General features: G+C 53.0%; 2 protein-coding genes across 2 annotated transcripts in view; both read left to right on the forward strand.

The window, feature by feature from the left end:
• Position 1: 1 nt before the first annotated feature.
• The window catches only part of ABHD17C (abhydrolase domain containing 17C, depalmitoylase), a gene marked incomplete at its 5' end in the record, with an annotated part of 46,609 nt that continues 32,716 nt past the window's right edge, over positions 2 to 13,894 (forward strand). The window contains one exon of the mRNA XM_025892984.2: positions 2 to 375. Coding sequence (XP_025748769.1) covers positions 2 to 375 — 374 coding nt within the window. The remainder of the gene's footprint in view (positions 376 to 13,894) is intronic.
• Positions 502 to 13,894, forward strand: part of CEMIP (cell migration inducing hyaluronidase 1) — a 196,156-nt gene continuing 182,763 nt past the window's right edge. Inside the window, exon 1 of the mRNA XM_073882175.1 lies at positions 502 to 508. The gene's annotated coding sequence lies outside the window, so the exon portion shown is untranslated. The remainder of the gene's footprint in view (positions 509 to 13,894) is intronic.

Here is a 13,894-nt window from a genome sequence, read left to right on the forward strand (position 1 = left end):
GCCGGCGCCGCAGCAGCCCGAGGAGGGCGCGGGGCCCGGCGCGTGCAGCCTGCACCTGAGCGAGCGCGCCGACTGGCAGTACTCGCAGCGCGAGCTGGACGCCGTCGAGGTCTTCTTCTCGCGCACGGCCCGGGACAACCGGCTCGGCTGCATGTTCGTGCGCTGCGCGCCCTCCAGCCGCTACACGCTGCTCTTCTCCCACGGCAACGCCGTGGACCTGGGCCAGATGTGCAGCTTCTACATCGGCCTCGGCTCGCGCATCAACTGCAACATCTTCTCCTACGACTACTCGGGCTACGGCGTCAGCTCGGGCAAGCCCTCCGAGAAGAACCTGTACGCCGACATCGACGCCGCGTGGCAGGCGCTGCGCACCCGGTGAGCCCCCCGGGGGTCTCCAGTCCCGGCCTGCAGTCGCGTGAGGCGGGGAGGGCAGGCGGGTGCCCTGGGGGCCTGTGGGGCGGCCGGCGGGGAGAGGGGCCCTTCCTCCCGGGCTGTGCGCCAGCAGAGTGTGACCCCCCTCCCCCCGCCCCCAGGACCCTGTGGACTCGCTTTTCTTTCTCCAGCCCTGGCCTTCTCCCACCCTCTCCCCAAATCCCACCAGCCCTCAGGTTCCTTGTGAGCTCAGACCCGGGGGATTTGCCTGTTCAGGCACGCCTGGGTGCCCCCGGCCCACTGGCTGGGTCTTTTGTGGCTCTGGTCACCGCAGGGGTGGAGGCGTGGGGGTGGCTTAAGTGCTGGGCAGAAACAACTTGGTTCGCGCTGAGTTTGTGTGAGCTGGCCGCCAGAGCCTGAAGGTCCTCAGACTGAAGTGACCTTGGGCAAGGCACGGGAGCCTCTCGACCTCGGGCTCCCATAGTGTGTGATCCGACGGGATGACTTCCAAAGACTTTTGCTCCCGTTGTAAAGGGCTCCGAGGGGCCATGGGTGGGCAGCGCTGGAGGCAGCTGGAGGGGCGCATGGTGTGAAGTTTGTCTCCTGGGGAGAGGGGTGCAGAGTAGCTGGCGCTACGTGGGCAGGAAGGTAGCTGGTGGCGGTCGGCCTGGCACCTTCCACAGAGCCTCAGAAACAAGCCTGGGCTGAGTTTGAATCTTACCTGGCAGGGTCTGGGGACTCGCTTGACCTTGAATTAGCATTCACAGGACCGGAGAGTATTTATGGTGGGAGAGCCTTTGATGTGCAAGGCCCAAGTGGCCGGCCTGGTTCCTGGGTCAGAAAGCGGGAGTTTTATTCTCATCTTGGGCACACCTCTGGCAAATGCGCAGTCACATCACCTGTTTGTGCTCTGGTTTTGGTATTTGTGACTTTTCGCCACCTACCCTAGAGCAAGAATGGTGAAAATACCTGAGATCATGTCTATAATGCGATCTGATTTCTCCCACTGAAAGAGTCCCCAGGTTAAGTGCGGTTGGCACGATTCTGGCAACTGGCACTTAATGTGTTTTATCTAAAATACGTTTGCGTGGCTTATACAGATTGCCAACATGAATGATGTCGTCTCCTGTTCATGCCTATGCTCCTAAATTACTCTTTGCCTTTCGGGGAAAATGCCGGCAGGAAAGTATTTAGGATTTAATGTTACATTGTTATTTGTGTTCTCTTGGAGTCCTGAAGGACTTCACTGGGATGATGGTTTTTCGAAAGTGGTTTGGGTAGATGAGAATGTATCCAAGTAGATCCACTGAGTCAGGATCCACAGGTAGTTGAAAGCCACCTGTTCCAGTAAAGGGTTTCAAAACTATGTGTCCTACACAATCAATACATTGCTACAGTGTACTGTTGATAAAGGCATTAAGAAAAAGGGTTGGCATTGAATCTTTTAAAAATGAACCATTAAAACCCTACTTTGAGTATCCAGATGTGAGAATTTCTTTTTTCTTTTTTAAGATTTTATTTATTTATTTATTTGAGAGAGAGAGAGCATGAGAGGGGGGAGGGTCAGAGGGAGAAGCAGACTCCCTGCTGAGCAGGGAGCCCCATGCGGGACTCAATCCCGGGACTCCAGGATCATGACCTGAGCCGAAGGCAGTCGCTTAACCAACTGAGCCACCCAGGCACCCCAGATGTGAGAATTTCTATAGACCATTGTTCGTATGTGTGTGTAACTACATTAGAACGAAAGCCTTTCAGATATGAGGCTAGCCTTTGCCCTGAATATGCAGGTGTGGCTGTGTTACAAAATAGGCTAGGTGTAGTTATTTCCTGGAGGCTTTTGTCATATTTAGTTTAAGGGCATTGTTTTTGGGTAAACAATTCGATTCAGTTTGGGAAGATCTGATGATAGATCTAAATTTTGCCTACCGTTTCTTTAATTTTACAGTGGAATTCATATCTAGATTGATTCACACACCTGTAAAGTGGGGTAGAATTTAAAGGCTGCGGTGAGAGTCTTAGAATTTGAGGAAACTTACAGACCATCCTGCCCTGTGCTTTTCAACTGTTTGGAAGGTGACCCCACAGTAACACATAGACGTCACGCCTCGATCAGGCACACACATATACATCATATCTGTCTACACGTCTGTATCTGAAGCAAATGTTTCACAAACCCCTCTTTTTTCTATGGGCAACGTGCATGGCATAATATATTCCATTTCAAATTTTTAAAAAGCAGAAGAAGAATGTGGGTTGCTAGGCACGGAATTTATTTCCTAACTCCTGGACGCGGGTCTTGTGCACGCACCCCGTCTGACTGAGGCCGGGGGAAGGCCGTCTCACGGGGCGTCCGCAGTAGGTCTCCTGACCGCTGGTTTCACACTCCTCCCACTACACCAGGTAGTCCTGCTTATCAGATTTCTCAAGAGGTGCATTTTTGTGTGTCGGTTACTCTAATAACATGGGAGTTACCCGACCCTGAAGCCGGTCCGTCTCCTCACTGGCTTCCTTCAGCCGACTCTCTTGTTCTCTCTGGTTCTGCTGCCTTCACCTTGCCTGGAAGGTGCCCTGTTCTGTGCCCGTTTACAGCTCTGTTCAGGTCCCTGCCAAGGCAGGAGTGCCTTCCACCACAGGTACCCGTTCCGTGGCTGGGCCAGACCCCCTTTTCCACCTCCTTCTTTGGGGATCTCTCTTCTGACCTGGTCCACACTGCTCACGATCCTGATGGGAGAGCCTGCCTTGTCCTGCATGGTCTCTGTCTATACTCAGGCTGCGTTCCCCCGGAGTACCTGGCCCCGTGCTTGCCTCCCTCCTCCCACTCACCTCTAGCCTCTTGCGTGTGCCCTTCTCCTGTGTCGGAAACACTGGATCCTGACCGGGTCCTGATTGGATTCGGAGACCCTTTGTGTTCCTGGACACCTGGTGCTCAGCCCCTTGACCTGCACTTATCGTGCTTTTTTACTATGTCTTGTTATTTAATGGTCCTTCCCACTAAATTGAAAGCCCCTTGAGGGAGGGACTCTGTGTCTTCTCTATGCCCAACAATGCCCTAAAATAATAGGTACACATTAAATATTTGTTTAATGAAGAGCACATATGGATGCCGCATAAGTCAATAAATGAGATAAATTTAGTTTTTCCTAAGTTGGACTCTTACAAACAAGAGTTGGGTCTTATTTTACCTCCAAAGCTTTAATATCCACGGACGCAACCGTAGACCAGAAAGGGGGGTTGGTTTACGATGTATTGGCCTGAGGTCTGATCCATTATGTGTTTGTTCTGGGGACAGTGAAGTGTCTGTTTCAAACAGAAGAGTAACAATAACCATTCCTTTATATTCCTCTTCATCTGTGTCCCACCCGTGTGTGTGTCAGCCCCTGCGCATGCTCTAACGTGCTGCCCGGTCCTTGAGGGAGGACTTCCCACATAGACACTACCTAGTATGCCTACTACCCACGTGCATGGGGGTCATTAGCAAGGAGTGGTGAAGTGAGCAAGTAGTCCAAAACAAAGGTCTGCGGGGGAAGTAAACGTGAAGGCAAGAAGGGTGTTCGTTGCTCTTTGGCCAGTAGATGATTATTTGAAGCATTTGAAAACTTGTTAGAAAAGGTGTGGAATAGAAGCAGCTTTGAAGGAGTCAGGAAGAGTGTGGACCCAGTGTGGACGAAGTTGGAGTCCCAGTCCATTTGGGCTGCTGTAAGGAGATACCACCGACCGGGTGGGCCCCAGACAACAGAGATGTATTCCTCCCGGTTCTGGAGGCCGGACATCTGAGATCAGGGCACCAGCGTTGTCGCGGTCCAGTGAGGACCCTCTTCCCGGTTGCAGACTGCGGACTTCTCATTGTACTTGCGCTGGGCGGAAGGGACGAGGGAGCGTTCTTGGGCAGCTTTGATGAGGGCACTAACCCCCCCCCCCCCCCGAAGGACTCCTAACCCTAACCCTCAGGACCTAACCACCTCCCAGAGGCCCCACCTCCTGATACCATCACTTTGGGGGTTAGGTTTCAACATGTGAATTTTGGGGGAGCGGACGTGAATATCTAGTCCTCCTGCAGTTGGTATGGGAACAATGAGGAGAGGTTCTCTACAATGGAGAACCTAAGCCCGACTGAAAGCTTGAAGGTTAGGACGTGCTTTACATTTGTGTTACATACTTTGCACACTTGTGTTACATACTTTGTTAAGTACGTTGTGAATACAAGCCATTGAGGGAATGCGTTGGAATCCCTTAGAAATATTTGTAGAGGGCGCCTGGGTGGCTCCGTCGTTAAGCGTCTGCCTTCGGCTCAGGTCATGATCCCGGGGTCCTGGGATCGAGCCCCGCATCGGGCTCCCTGCTCGGCGGGAAGCCTGCTTCTGCCTCTGCCTCGTCCCCTGGCTTGTGCTCCCTCTCTCGCTGTGTCTCGCTCTCTTAAATAAATAAATAAATAAATAAATAAATAAATAAATAAATAAATAATAAATACCTAGAAAGGATGCTGAAAATCAGCGCAGCCTTCTTGGAAGTTAGTGTTGGGACCTGAGCTGGGGCAGTGATTACTCTGTGTGGGTTAAGGTGGGAATAGGCAGATTAAGCCCCTCAGCACACATCCTCAGGGGTCCAAGTCCTCAGGGGTCCTCTGGACACAAGCAGCTGTAGAAGTGGGCCCCAGGATTCCAGAAGGTGTGAGTCAAGCGGATTTGCAAGCGTAAACCCAAACAAGCAAATAACCCAGAGCATGAGGTGGAAGATGGGTGGAGAGTATTTCGGCTGAAACATTTTAATCTAGAAAAACAGGAGAGAAGGCATTTGTGATTCAGTTTATCTTCAGTGTTTACCGGTGCCATCCACAGAAGTTGTTGGAACCTTCCGTTTGGTGCAGAGACTGTGGAAGGGCGAGGCGTTTGGTGACAGAAACACTGACCCAATCGGAGAAAGCAAATGCAAGAGAGAAAGAGAAACTGACTTTTGGTGCCTCGGTGCCAAAGGCAAATTACCGAAGACAATATTTCATTCACTCGTTCATTTACTTTACCAGCAAGCCATTAACCATTAACCAGGTGTGCACGTACCAGACACTGGGGGAGGTGGGGAGGTTCCCTTTGAGTATCACTAATCCCAAACGCTTGCTTGCTTGCTTCTGTTTCTTTTTTGTGAAAGGATGGACTTGAATTTGGAGGCCCTTTTTTTTTTTTTTTCCCAGCTGAAAGGTCTCACACATTTATTACTGAACCAACCTACTGGTGCGGAGACACAGAAACAGAGAACAACCACTTCCCCAGTAAAACATGTCCATTGTTTAGGGATTGTTTAGGGAGAGGAGTAGGGATGTTTGCAGAGCGATAGGATAGGAAATGGGACCCTCATGTGGCTTTAGTAAGTGTGCAAGTGTGTGTCCATCGCCTCCTCGGAGCTGTACCTGAGTTTAGTACCGTTTTTCATCCGCATCCACCGGGGAATGGGACGATCCTGCTTTTGTTTCTTGACCAGGAATCTCTTGATTCTGGAAGATCGTGAGGAGACAGGGCGAGGGTCAGCCACCCGCACACACCACGGTGGTGGTGGAAAGGAGAGAGAGCTTTTAGAGGCATTTTGAACACGTAACTGTGTGTTGCTGTTTTTATAACTTCTGTGTCTGTGATTCATAGGATCCATAACTAGACGATTCGTAAGTCCCAGGAAGGCTGTAGTGGGTGCCCTCGGGTGGCGGGATCCGTGTGTTGGTTGTGAATGGTGTTTATCGTTCTGACTCTCAGGATGGGTTTCTCCTGGGAGGAGCAAAGCAGCTCCTTTCCCAGGGAAGGTGAAGTTGAAGACCTGACTTCTTTGCTCTCAGTTTTCCCCGAGGGACTACGACGGTGCCATTAAGGGAGGGACGCTTGGGATTTCTGCCTGGGTTTGACCGACTGGGAATGAGGAAAACAGAATGTGCCGCGAAGAGTGGTTGACATGAGGCACAGGCGTGGTGGTATTTCTGGAAAGGGAACAGAGGATTGGCTTGCAATTTAAGGCAGCCAGTGTGGGACTGTCCCACTTGGGAGAGTGCAGCTCCTCGGAATAGACTCGTTGAAGCCGAAGTGGGCGAAGTGCGTTTTGGGGGTTGGTAGGGCGCCCTTTGCTTCGGCGTCTCCTCCGGGCCCTCGGAGCGCGTGTACCGGGCCAGGCCGTGGTGGTGGCCTCGCTGTGCGGGTAGCGCTTCTCTCCGGCCCCAGCGGATCCCGAGCTTTTGTGTCCGTGGTTCATCATTCCTTCTCCACGGTTCTGTTCCGAGGGTGACCCACTTGCAGAAGACCCAACGGGCTTGTGCATGTTTCTGTGTGAAGGGGCAACCACGCCTTCCAAACGCATTTGTATTTATTCAGGGGCCCTTGGAGGGTCGGGCGTGAAGCCGTAGGCTTGGTGCCTTGGTGCCCAGCTGGCGGAAGGGGCCTTTCCTCCCTTTGTTCTTTCTGGAGAAGTCACCTCAAGGATATCACCGGGCAGGACTGAGAGCGCAGCCCCGAGGGGGCGCCCTACCCTCTCCCACGGCTTTGGCTCCTCTCCTCTACCCTGTCCAGGGCCTGGATCCCACAGGAGACCCCAGGCCCGGCGTTAGCATGGACAGCACACCCGCCTTCCCTGGGGTATTTTGCTTCAGCTCGTGGTGAGACTATGAATCTGCACTTGAAGAGGCCTTTCGCACAGGGATCCAAAATCTCAGCAAGAGACGCTCAGGAGATCATTAGCTGGCTGTTCGAATGACTTCTTTTTTTTTTTTTTTTTTCCTCCCAGACTTGCTTTAAAGAATAGGCTTCCTGATTTGTCTAAGAGTTTGAATTTACAGAAGTTAGATAAGCCCAGAACCTTTGGAGTGAGGGAAATTCGTTCTGATTCCAGCACACCTTCCAGTCCCTCATGTCCCCTTGAACCAGGCACATCCCGGGAGAGGGGCCGGGCCCCCAGCGTGTCCACTCCCCGGCGCCTGCAGGGGCTCTGCCCGCCAGGCTCCTGCCCCTCCTGGCTGCAGGGCTTGCGAGGCCCAGTCTCCACGGAGCTCCCGGCCTCCACGAGGCTCACTCTGACAAAAGAGCATGGGCCTTGAAGAGTAGCCCACAGTTGGTTCCTTAAAGCTTGTCAGGAGCGCAGTGACACTGTTGTCTTTCTGTGACCACCCGTGTGGGCTCCCGTGGCTGGCCTGGAGGCCACTGGCTGTGGGGAAATAGGCCTCCTCTCCCTCGTTCCGCTCCTCTCCTGCCCTGTGGCCTATGACCGCCCCCTGGGATGGTGGGCAGCTGGTGGCCGGTGGCCGGGGGTGTGGACTTGGCCGTGCGCGGCCCCTGGGGCCCAGGGGAGTGGGCGGGCTGGGTGAAGGCGGTGGGGGACCCAGGCGCAGGTGCGCAGGGGTGGCCCTCCACGCTGCTTCAGTCAGAGGTCTCCAGCTGGAGACGACTTGGTGATTTATTTCTTCATTTAGCTGATTTACAGCCGTGCTGATTCCTGGCTCTTACGTCAGAGCAACCCAGCAAGGTTGTCTCAAGGGGGACCTGGTAAGGAATGTTCCTGTGAGTCTGAGCTTTCTCTGATGCTTCTGTGTGAAGGGCACGGATTTTGGAGTCAGGCACACCCGAGTTTAGATTAGCTGCTTGGCCTTGGGCGGGTCTCCTAACCTGTGTGCACCTCAGGTACAGTCATGACCGGACTGGTCACTCACCGTGTCAGTAATGATAAAATGGGAGTGACCCCCCCCCCCGTGTGAGATGCACTAGCCCAGTGCCTCCCACGCGGTCAGAGCACCACAAATGGGCTATTACCGTTCACGATCATTAATAACATTATTAGAGTTATTATAACCGCATGCTCAGATCATGCTGAAGGCCAGGCACTTAGATCAGGAGGACCGTTAGAGAGCTCACTTCCTTCCCCACCCTGCATGGATGTGAACAGCGCGCAGGGCAGGCCTGGCTCGGTGGCTGTGGGCGCAGAGCACAGCAGAGATGACCGAGTTGTGCAGGCGTCCCCCCCCCCATCCGTGGGAGATTTGTTCCGAGACGGAGTGTACCAAACCTGTGTATGCTGGGCTTTGCCTTGGGCACACGTACCTGTGATCAAGTTGGACTGTAAACTAGGCACAGCAAGAGACGAGCAATAATAACTTATAATAAAATAGAACAATTGTAACAGTATACAATGGAACAACATACTGTGATGAAAGTTATGTGAATGTGTTCTCCCTCTCCAGCTACCTTACTACGTGGCACTCACCCTCCTTATGGGGACATGAAATGATACGGTGCCCAGATGATAAGATGACATGAGGTGGGGGACGTGGGCGTGGGGACGTGGCGTCAGGCGGCTAGTGATCTTCTGATGAGGGGTCGGAAGGAGGATCACCTGCGTCCGGACTGTGGTTGAGCTCCAGGAACTGGAAACCACGGATAAATGGGGGGGTGACTGTATATGCCGCTAAGGGGCAGAGGCTGTTTGAATTTATTCCTCCGGGCTCCGTGTATCACGTTTGTGCTCTGGGGAGTAGTATGCATTAGTGTTTCAAATTGGATGGCACTTCATCTACCAAGGTGTTTATATGCCCAGAGGAGAACTTTAAAGGAGAGGAAACTTTACCTGTAATCCAACGCTTTGCAATTACTTTGCAGCCCGTCCCTCTCTCTGGCTCCCTCCACCATGCCCTTTGCGGGCCTCGCTCATGGGTGCGGGCCGTGTGGGGTGGCAGGAGACTTCTTCGGGCATAGCGTCAGGGATGAGGGGGTAAGAAGGTAAAACCCAGTCCCTGTCCCCCACTCAGGACATGCTGGTCGCTCTTAACTACTGGGACGACCTTCAGTAGATAGTTATCCTTCCCTTTTCTTAAAGTCAGGCAAGGGACCTGAATCACACACTTCCTTTTAAAAATATGAATGCTCCCATGCTGCCTTGTACCTCAGATTCCTGTTGAGTTTTCAAGGTTCTGTGTGATGGAGCTCATTGATAACTTCCACACTATTGATTTACTTCAGAGCACTCGAGGACCGTGGCACCACGGTGAAACTGGAAACCTCTGTTTCCAGAAAGTCTAGGTCATTCGGATCCAGACTGCTAGTTAACGGATGCCTGTCAATGATTTGCTGAATCACTGAGCAGAGCCCTACCTCAGGATTACTTGTTAACAGAGCACGGCTTTAATTTTCAAATAAAAAGGGAGCACAAAAGAATCCTGGCACTGATTATTAGCTTATTCCTTTAGTTTACATTTTTGAGGGGTTCAAATGAAATCTGGGCAGTTAGGTTGGGGGAAGAATGTGAAGCGAGCCCATATTCAGGATGTATCCACAGAGCGAGAGTTTCTAGACTTTAATTATAACTGCTGGGGCTAACCCCTCTGTTGTTATGGCTAGTAATCAAATGAGAAGTCCAACTTTCCCGAAACTATTTTTAGTGATTGTCATGGACAGAACCAAACCATGTACGGTGATAATTATATTGCCGCAAAGGTCTAGAATACCAGCACAAGGGTTTTGTATGCTGGTTTAACTTAAATGTTTTGATTTCTCCCTATTGTCATGAATAACTCAAGGGTATTTCAGATTCCCTGTGTTTGGTTGCGTCCTTGTAAACTTGTGTTCGTATCACTTTAGTTTTCATATTTATGAAAGGAAAGGACCATTCACATATTCAATACTTCTTTGCATGTTTTATGTTATATAACCAGGCTGGAGGAAGTAATTTTTTAAATGAGCATGCTGTCATATATTTAATTGGAAAAAATTGGTTTTTCCTACTAAAACTTCAAGAAAACCCCAGAAAGAACATGGTCGTAAGGGAGGGCTGAAGATGGCCGGGCTGTGCCCTCACTGGGGAGGATTTGGGGTCTGCCTCTGTCCCCGAAGCTCAGCGGGAGCTCGCAGGCCTGAGGCTCCAGCCCTGCCACAGCTCAGAGTCCGCGTGCTGGACACACGCCCCACCATCGTTCTGACCACCCGTCACCCTTCCTGGTTTTCCGGGCCTGAGCTGCAGCCCCCCCTCTGGGGCCTTACTGTCCGTCCGCACGTCTGGCCAGCCACACCTTGCAGCAGACTCATCGGCGTTTGCCCACCTGGATCCCAGTTTCCTTTGCCAGTCCTGCCCATGCTGACTTCCCCTGCGGCTGAAACATTCACGGATGTGGAGAGCCTGCTCCTCACCCCTGCTTCCTGGCTACCCGACCCGTCCCTCGTCCTCGTTCCCCTCCACCACCCTGTGCGCCTCCACGGCCCCCGCCCGCGGCCACACCTCGTACCTGTCATGTCCGGCAACGGTCCACCGCCCGGCCTTTGAATTACGAAATATCCTTTTCTGACTCAATCTCATATCCTGTTGGATCTGTTTATTTAACAAATGTATTAAGGGCCTGCCATGGGCCAGACATTCTTCCAGGACAAAACAAACACGAAATCCCTGCTGTTGGAAGCTTTCACACATAGGGGGCAGATACCCAGGAAAAACAGTTATCCTAATAATTATGTAAACTGTATTTGATTAGAGTATGATAAATGTTATGGAGAAAGGAGAAGAATGTAGAAGAGAGTCGGGTGGTGGGAATACCGAGAGAGTGGGCGAGCGCAGTGCGGTTTTAAAAGGTGAGAATGGGCTTCATCCAGAGAACATCTGGCGCAGAGCAGTGAGGGGTTAGCCCTGTGGCTCGGTGCAGGAAGGGCCAGGGGACAAAGGCCCTGAGGTTCACAGAACATCCCAGAAGCTGGTGTGGCTGGAGCAGGGCCAGTGAGGTGCACGGTGGGGGCAATGGGAACCCGGATGGAGCCACCGGGTGGGGTTGGGGCTCCTATCCGGCCTCATAGACCATTGCACTGGGCTTGTGCAGCTTGTAATGGGAGCCTTGGGGACCGAAGTGACCGGATTTGATAGGCTTTGGTGGTTCCTGATGATTGTATGGATGACAAACGGAAGGCCGGGGTCCCGGGGAGGGAAGTAGGCCAGTTAGGATTCACCCTCAGGGTTGTAGGTTAGAGACAATGATGGTGTGGGTCAGACGCGTGACTGCAGAGGTGTGATGAGAGGTGCTCGGATCTGGGGTGTTCGTTTAGAGGTAGGTCACCAGTATTTGCCAAGTCGAGTGGGGAAGGGGAGGGTCTAGGATGAGTCCTGGGGTTTTGTCTTGAGCAGCAAGAAGCCTGAGTCACTCCTCCCGGAGGTGGCAGAGGGCTGGAGAGGCTCCCGAGGCGGGAGGCTAGGCCAGGAGTCTCGCTTTGTCTCTGTCGCCTTCGCGATGGCCATCCAGGGGGACACACAGAGCAGGCGACAGGGCGCGAGCCTGGATTTCAGGAGCAAGGTCTGGATAAATTTGGGAATTGTCCCTTCCAAGGAGGAAGGCCACGAAACCGAAAGCAGACTCGAGGGAATGGGCGTTTGCCTGGGAGAACCCTGCTTCCGTCCACCCCCCAGTCCGGTCCCGTTCAGTCTTCACCCCGGGTGCACCAGGCCTCCGCAAGCACCCCGTGTGGGAGGGTCCGATGCTCCCGTGAATGACAGCCCTCTCCCCGGGGCACGGCACTGTGGTGTCACGTGGTATTGGGTGCTGGCTCCTGGGTCACTTTCTGTGTCCGGAGAGCTGGGCCCTCCTGTGATCTGAGGCACCCAGGGGAGCAGCTGTGGCACCCCAAGCATCACGGTGGTTCCCCGTGGGAGGCGCTGCCCACTCCTGTGTCCTGCTGCCATGCCTGGGGTCCCTTCGGTGCCGCAAGCCTCCTGGCTTCCCCAAGACTAGTTTCTGAGAAGCCTGACCCTGAGTGGGGATGAGTGCTTCAGGACGTGGGTAGTGTGAGGGCACCTCAAGTACCTTTGCAGGATCGGGTGTGGTGAAGACCACGGTCGTCATTTGTGTGGTGGCTCCCGCCTGCCTCTCTCCCCAGATTTCCCCTCTGAGCCAAAAGGCGGACAAGAGGAGACCTCTGTAGCACCTGCACGTTCCGTGGCCCCTTCTTCCGTGGTCTTTGCTTTGTCCCCTTGTCTCCACGTTTACAAAGAACTGCAAGGGTGATGCACTAACACCTGGAGCGTTTGGAACGGTTGGACCCGAGTCTCTTGGGAGTGGTCTCCTGCATCCTCAGCTCTTTTCTGAACAGCTGGGTTAGAAGGAAGGGCCGCCGCGCATGTGTTTACGAGGATGACACGCCCCGGCTCCCTGTGCCCTTCCCGGACCGTCCCTCCCGCGCCCTGCGGAGCCTTGCCAGCGAGGCCAGGTCGCGTTCTGGGCTCCCACCGCTCTCATCACTGCCAGTAAGAGCTCCCGGCTAGTTGGGCCTGCATCTGCTCCTGGGCAGGACTGTCGTGTCCCCGAGGACGGGGCCCGGCTCCGATTCTCCCCGGACTCACGCAGAGCCCAGCTGCGGCAGCACCGCTTACACAGACGGCCCGGGGAGGGAGAGGGGGCGCCAGGCCGCGGGGACCTGAGCTGCTGCCCACAGCCCGCCGTCCCCCCTCCGCATGCCCGGCCTTCCTTCTGCGGGACGAAGCTGTCTTCCTGAGCGGTGCCTGACTGTGGGACTGGTCCAGGCAGGGTGACAGGAGTGCGGAGAGGACCCGGGGCCTGTCTGTCCTTCTTGTCCGTTACGGGGCAGGAGTGTGGACAAGTCCAGGCCTGTCAGTATGGCCTCGCCGTCCCCACACACACACTGCGGGCCACTGCTTTCTTTTTTCTTTTTTTCTTTTTTTATTTTTTTACTTTTTTTTACTAGTAATTATTTTTATTGTTATGTTAATCACCATATATTACATCATTAGTTTTTGGTGGGGCCACTGCTTTCTGATGTGTTTTCAGAAGACCTGGTCGTTGTTCCTATGGGAATTTGTGTATTTTGCGGCAGCTGGTAACGAAGAGAATGCAGAATTGGAAAAACTGGGCTGCCTGTGGATGACCTTCACTTCCTCAGGACCTTGAGATTGATACCCCAGCTCTATTTTTTGCTTTGCCATACTGTTTTATTTTTTTAACTTTATTATTATATACAGGATAAATAAAATATTAAAGTGAACCCCATGTCCGCATCATCCTCCTTCAACCGTTATCAGTATTATGCTGTACTTGCGGCGTCCGTCCCCTCCCCCACTCTGTCATTACTCTCCTCTCTCTCTCTTTTATTGTAAGAAAAATTCGCACCATGGACACGCACAGATCCTACCCCAGCTGTCCGATTTCCCAGCAATCTCTTGCTCTGTGCATCAGCACTCAGGCGTGGTGAGGAGCCATCTGCAGACCCAGGCTTTCCTTGGTGCACTGCGCTGTGTGTTGCCATCATTGGAGTATGGATTGCAGTACGAGAATAGACCTAAGGGAGATGTTAAATAGATTTCATACCAAATAGTGTTCAAAGGAAAAGCACTGGAGTCTTGGCCATTGATTTCAACGTCATTGTTGTAAAGATAGATAGATGGATAGATGGATGGGTGGGTGGATGGATGGATGGATGGAGGGAGGGATGGCTGGATGGATGGATGGATGGATGGGTGGGTGGGTGGATGGATGGATGGATGGATGGATAGGTGGATAGATGGGTGGACGGATGGGTGG

This window comes from Callorhinus ursinus, unplaced genomic scaffold (assembly GCF_003265705.2).
Source record: "Callorhinus ursinus isolate GAN/ISIS: 27379988/994484 unplaced genomic scaffold, GSC_fseal_2.0 scaffold45, whole genome shotgun sequence".
Taxonomy (NCBI): domain Eukaryota; kingdom Metazoa; phylum Chordata; class Mammalia; order Carnivora; family Otariidae; genus Callorhinus; species Callorhinus ursinus.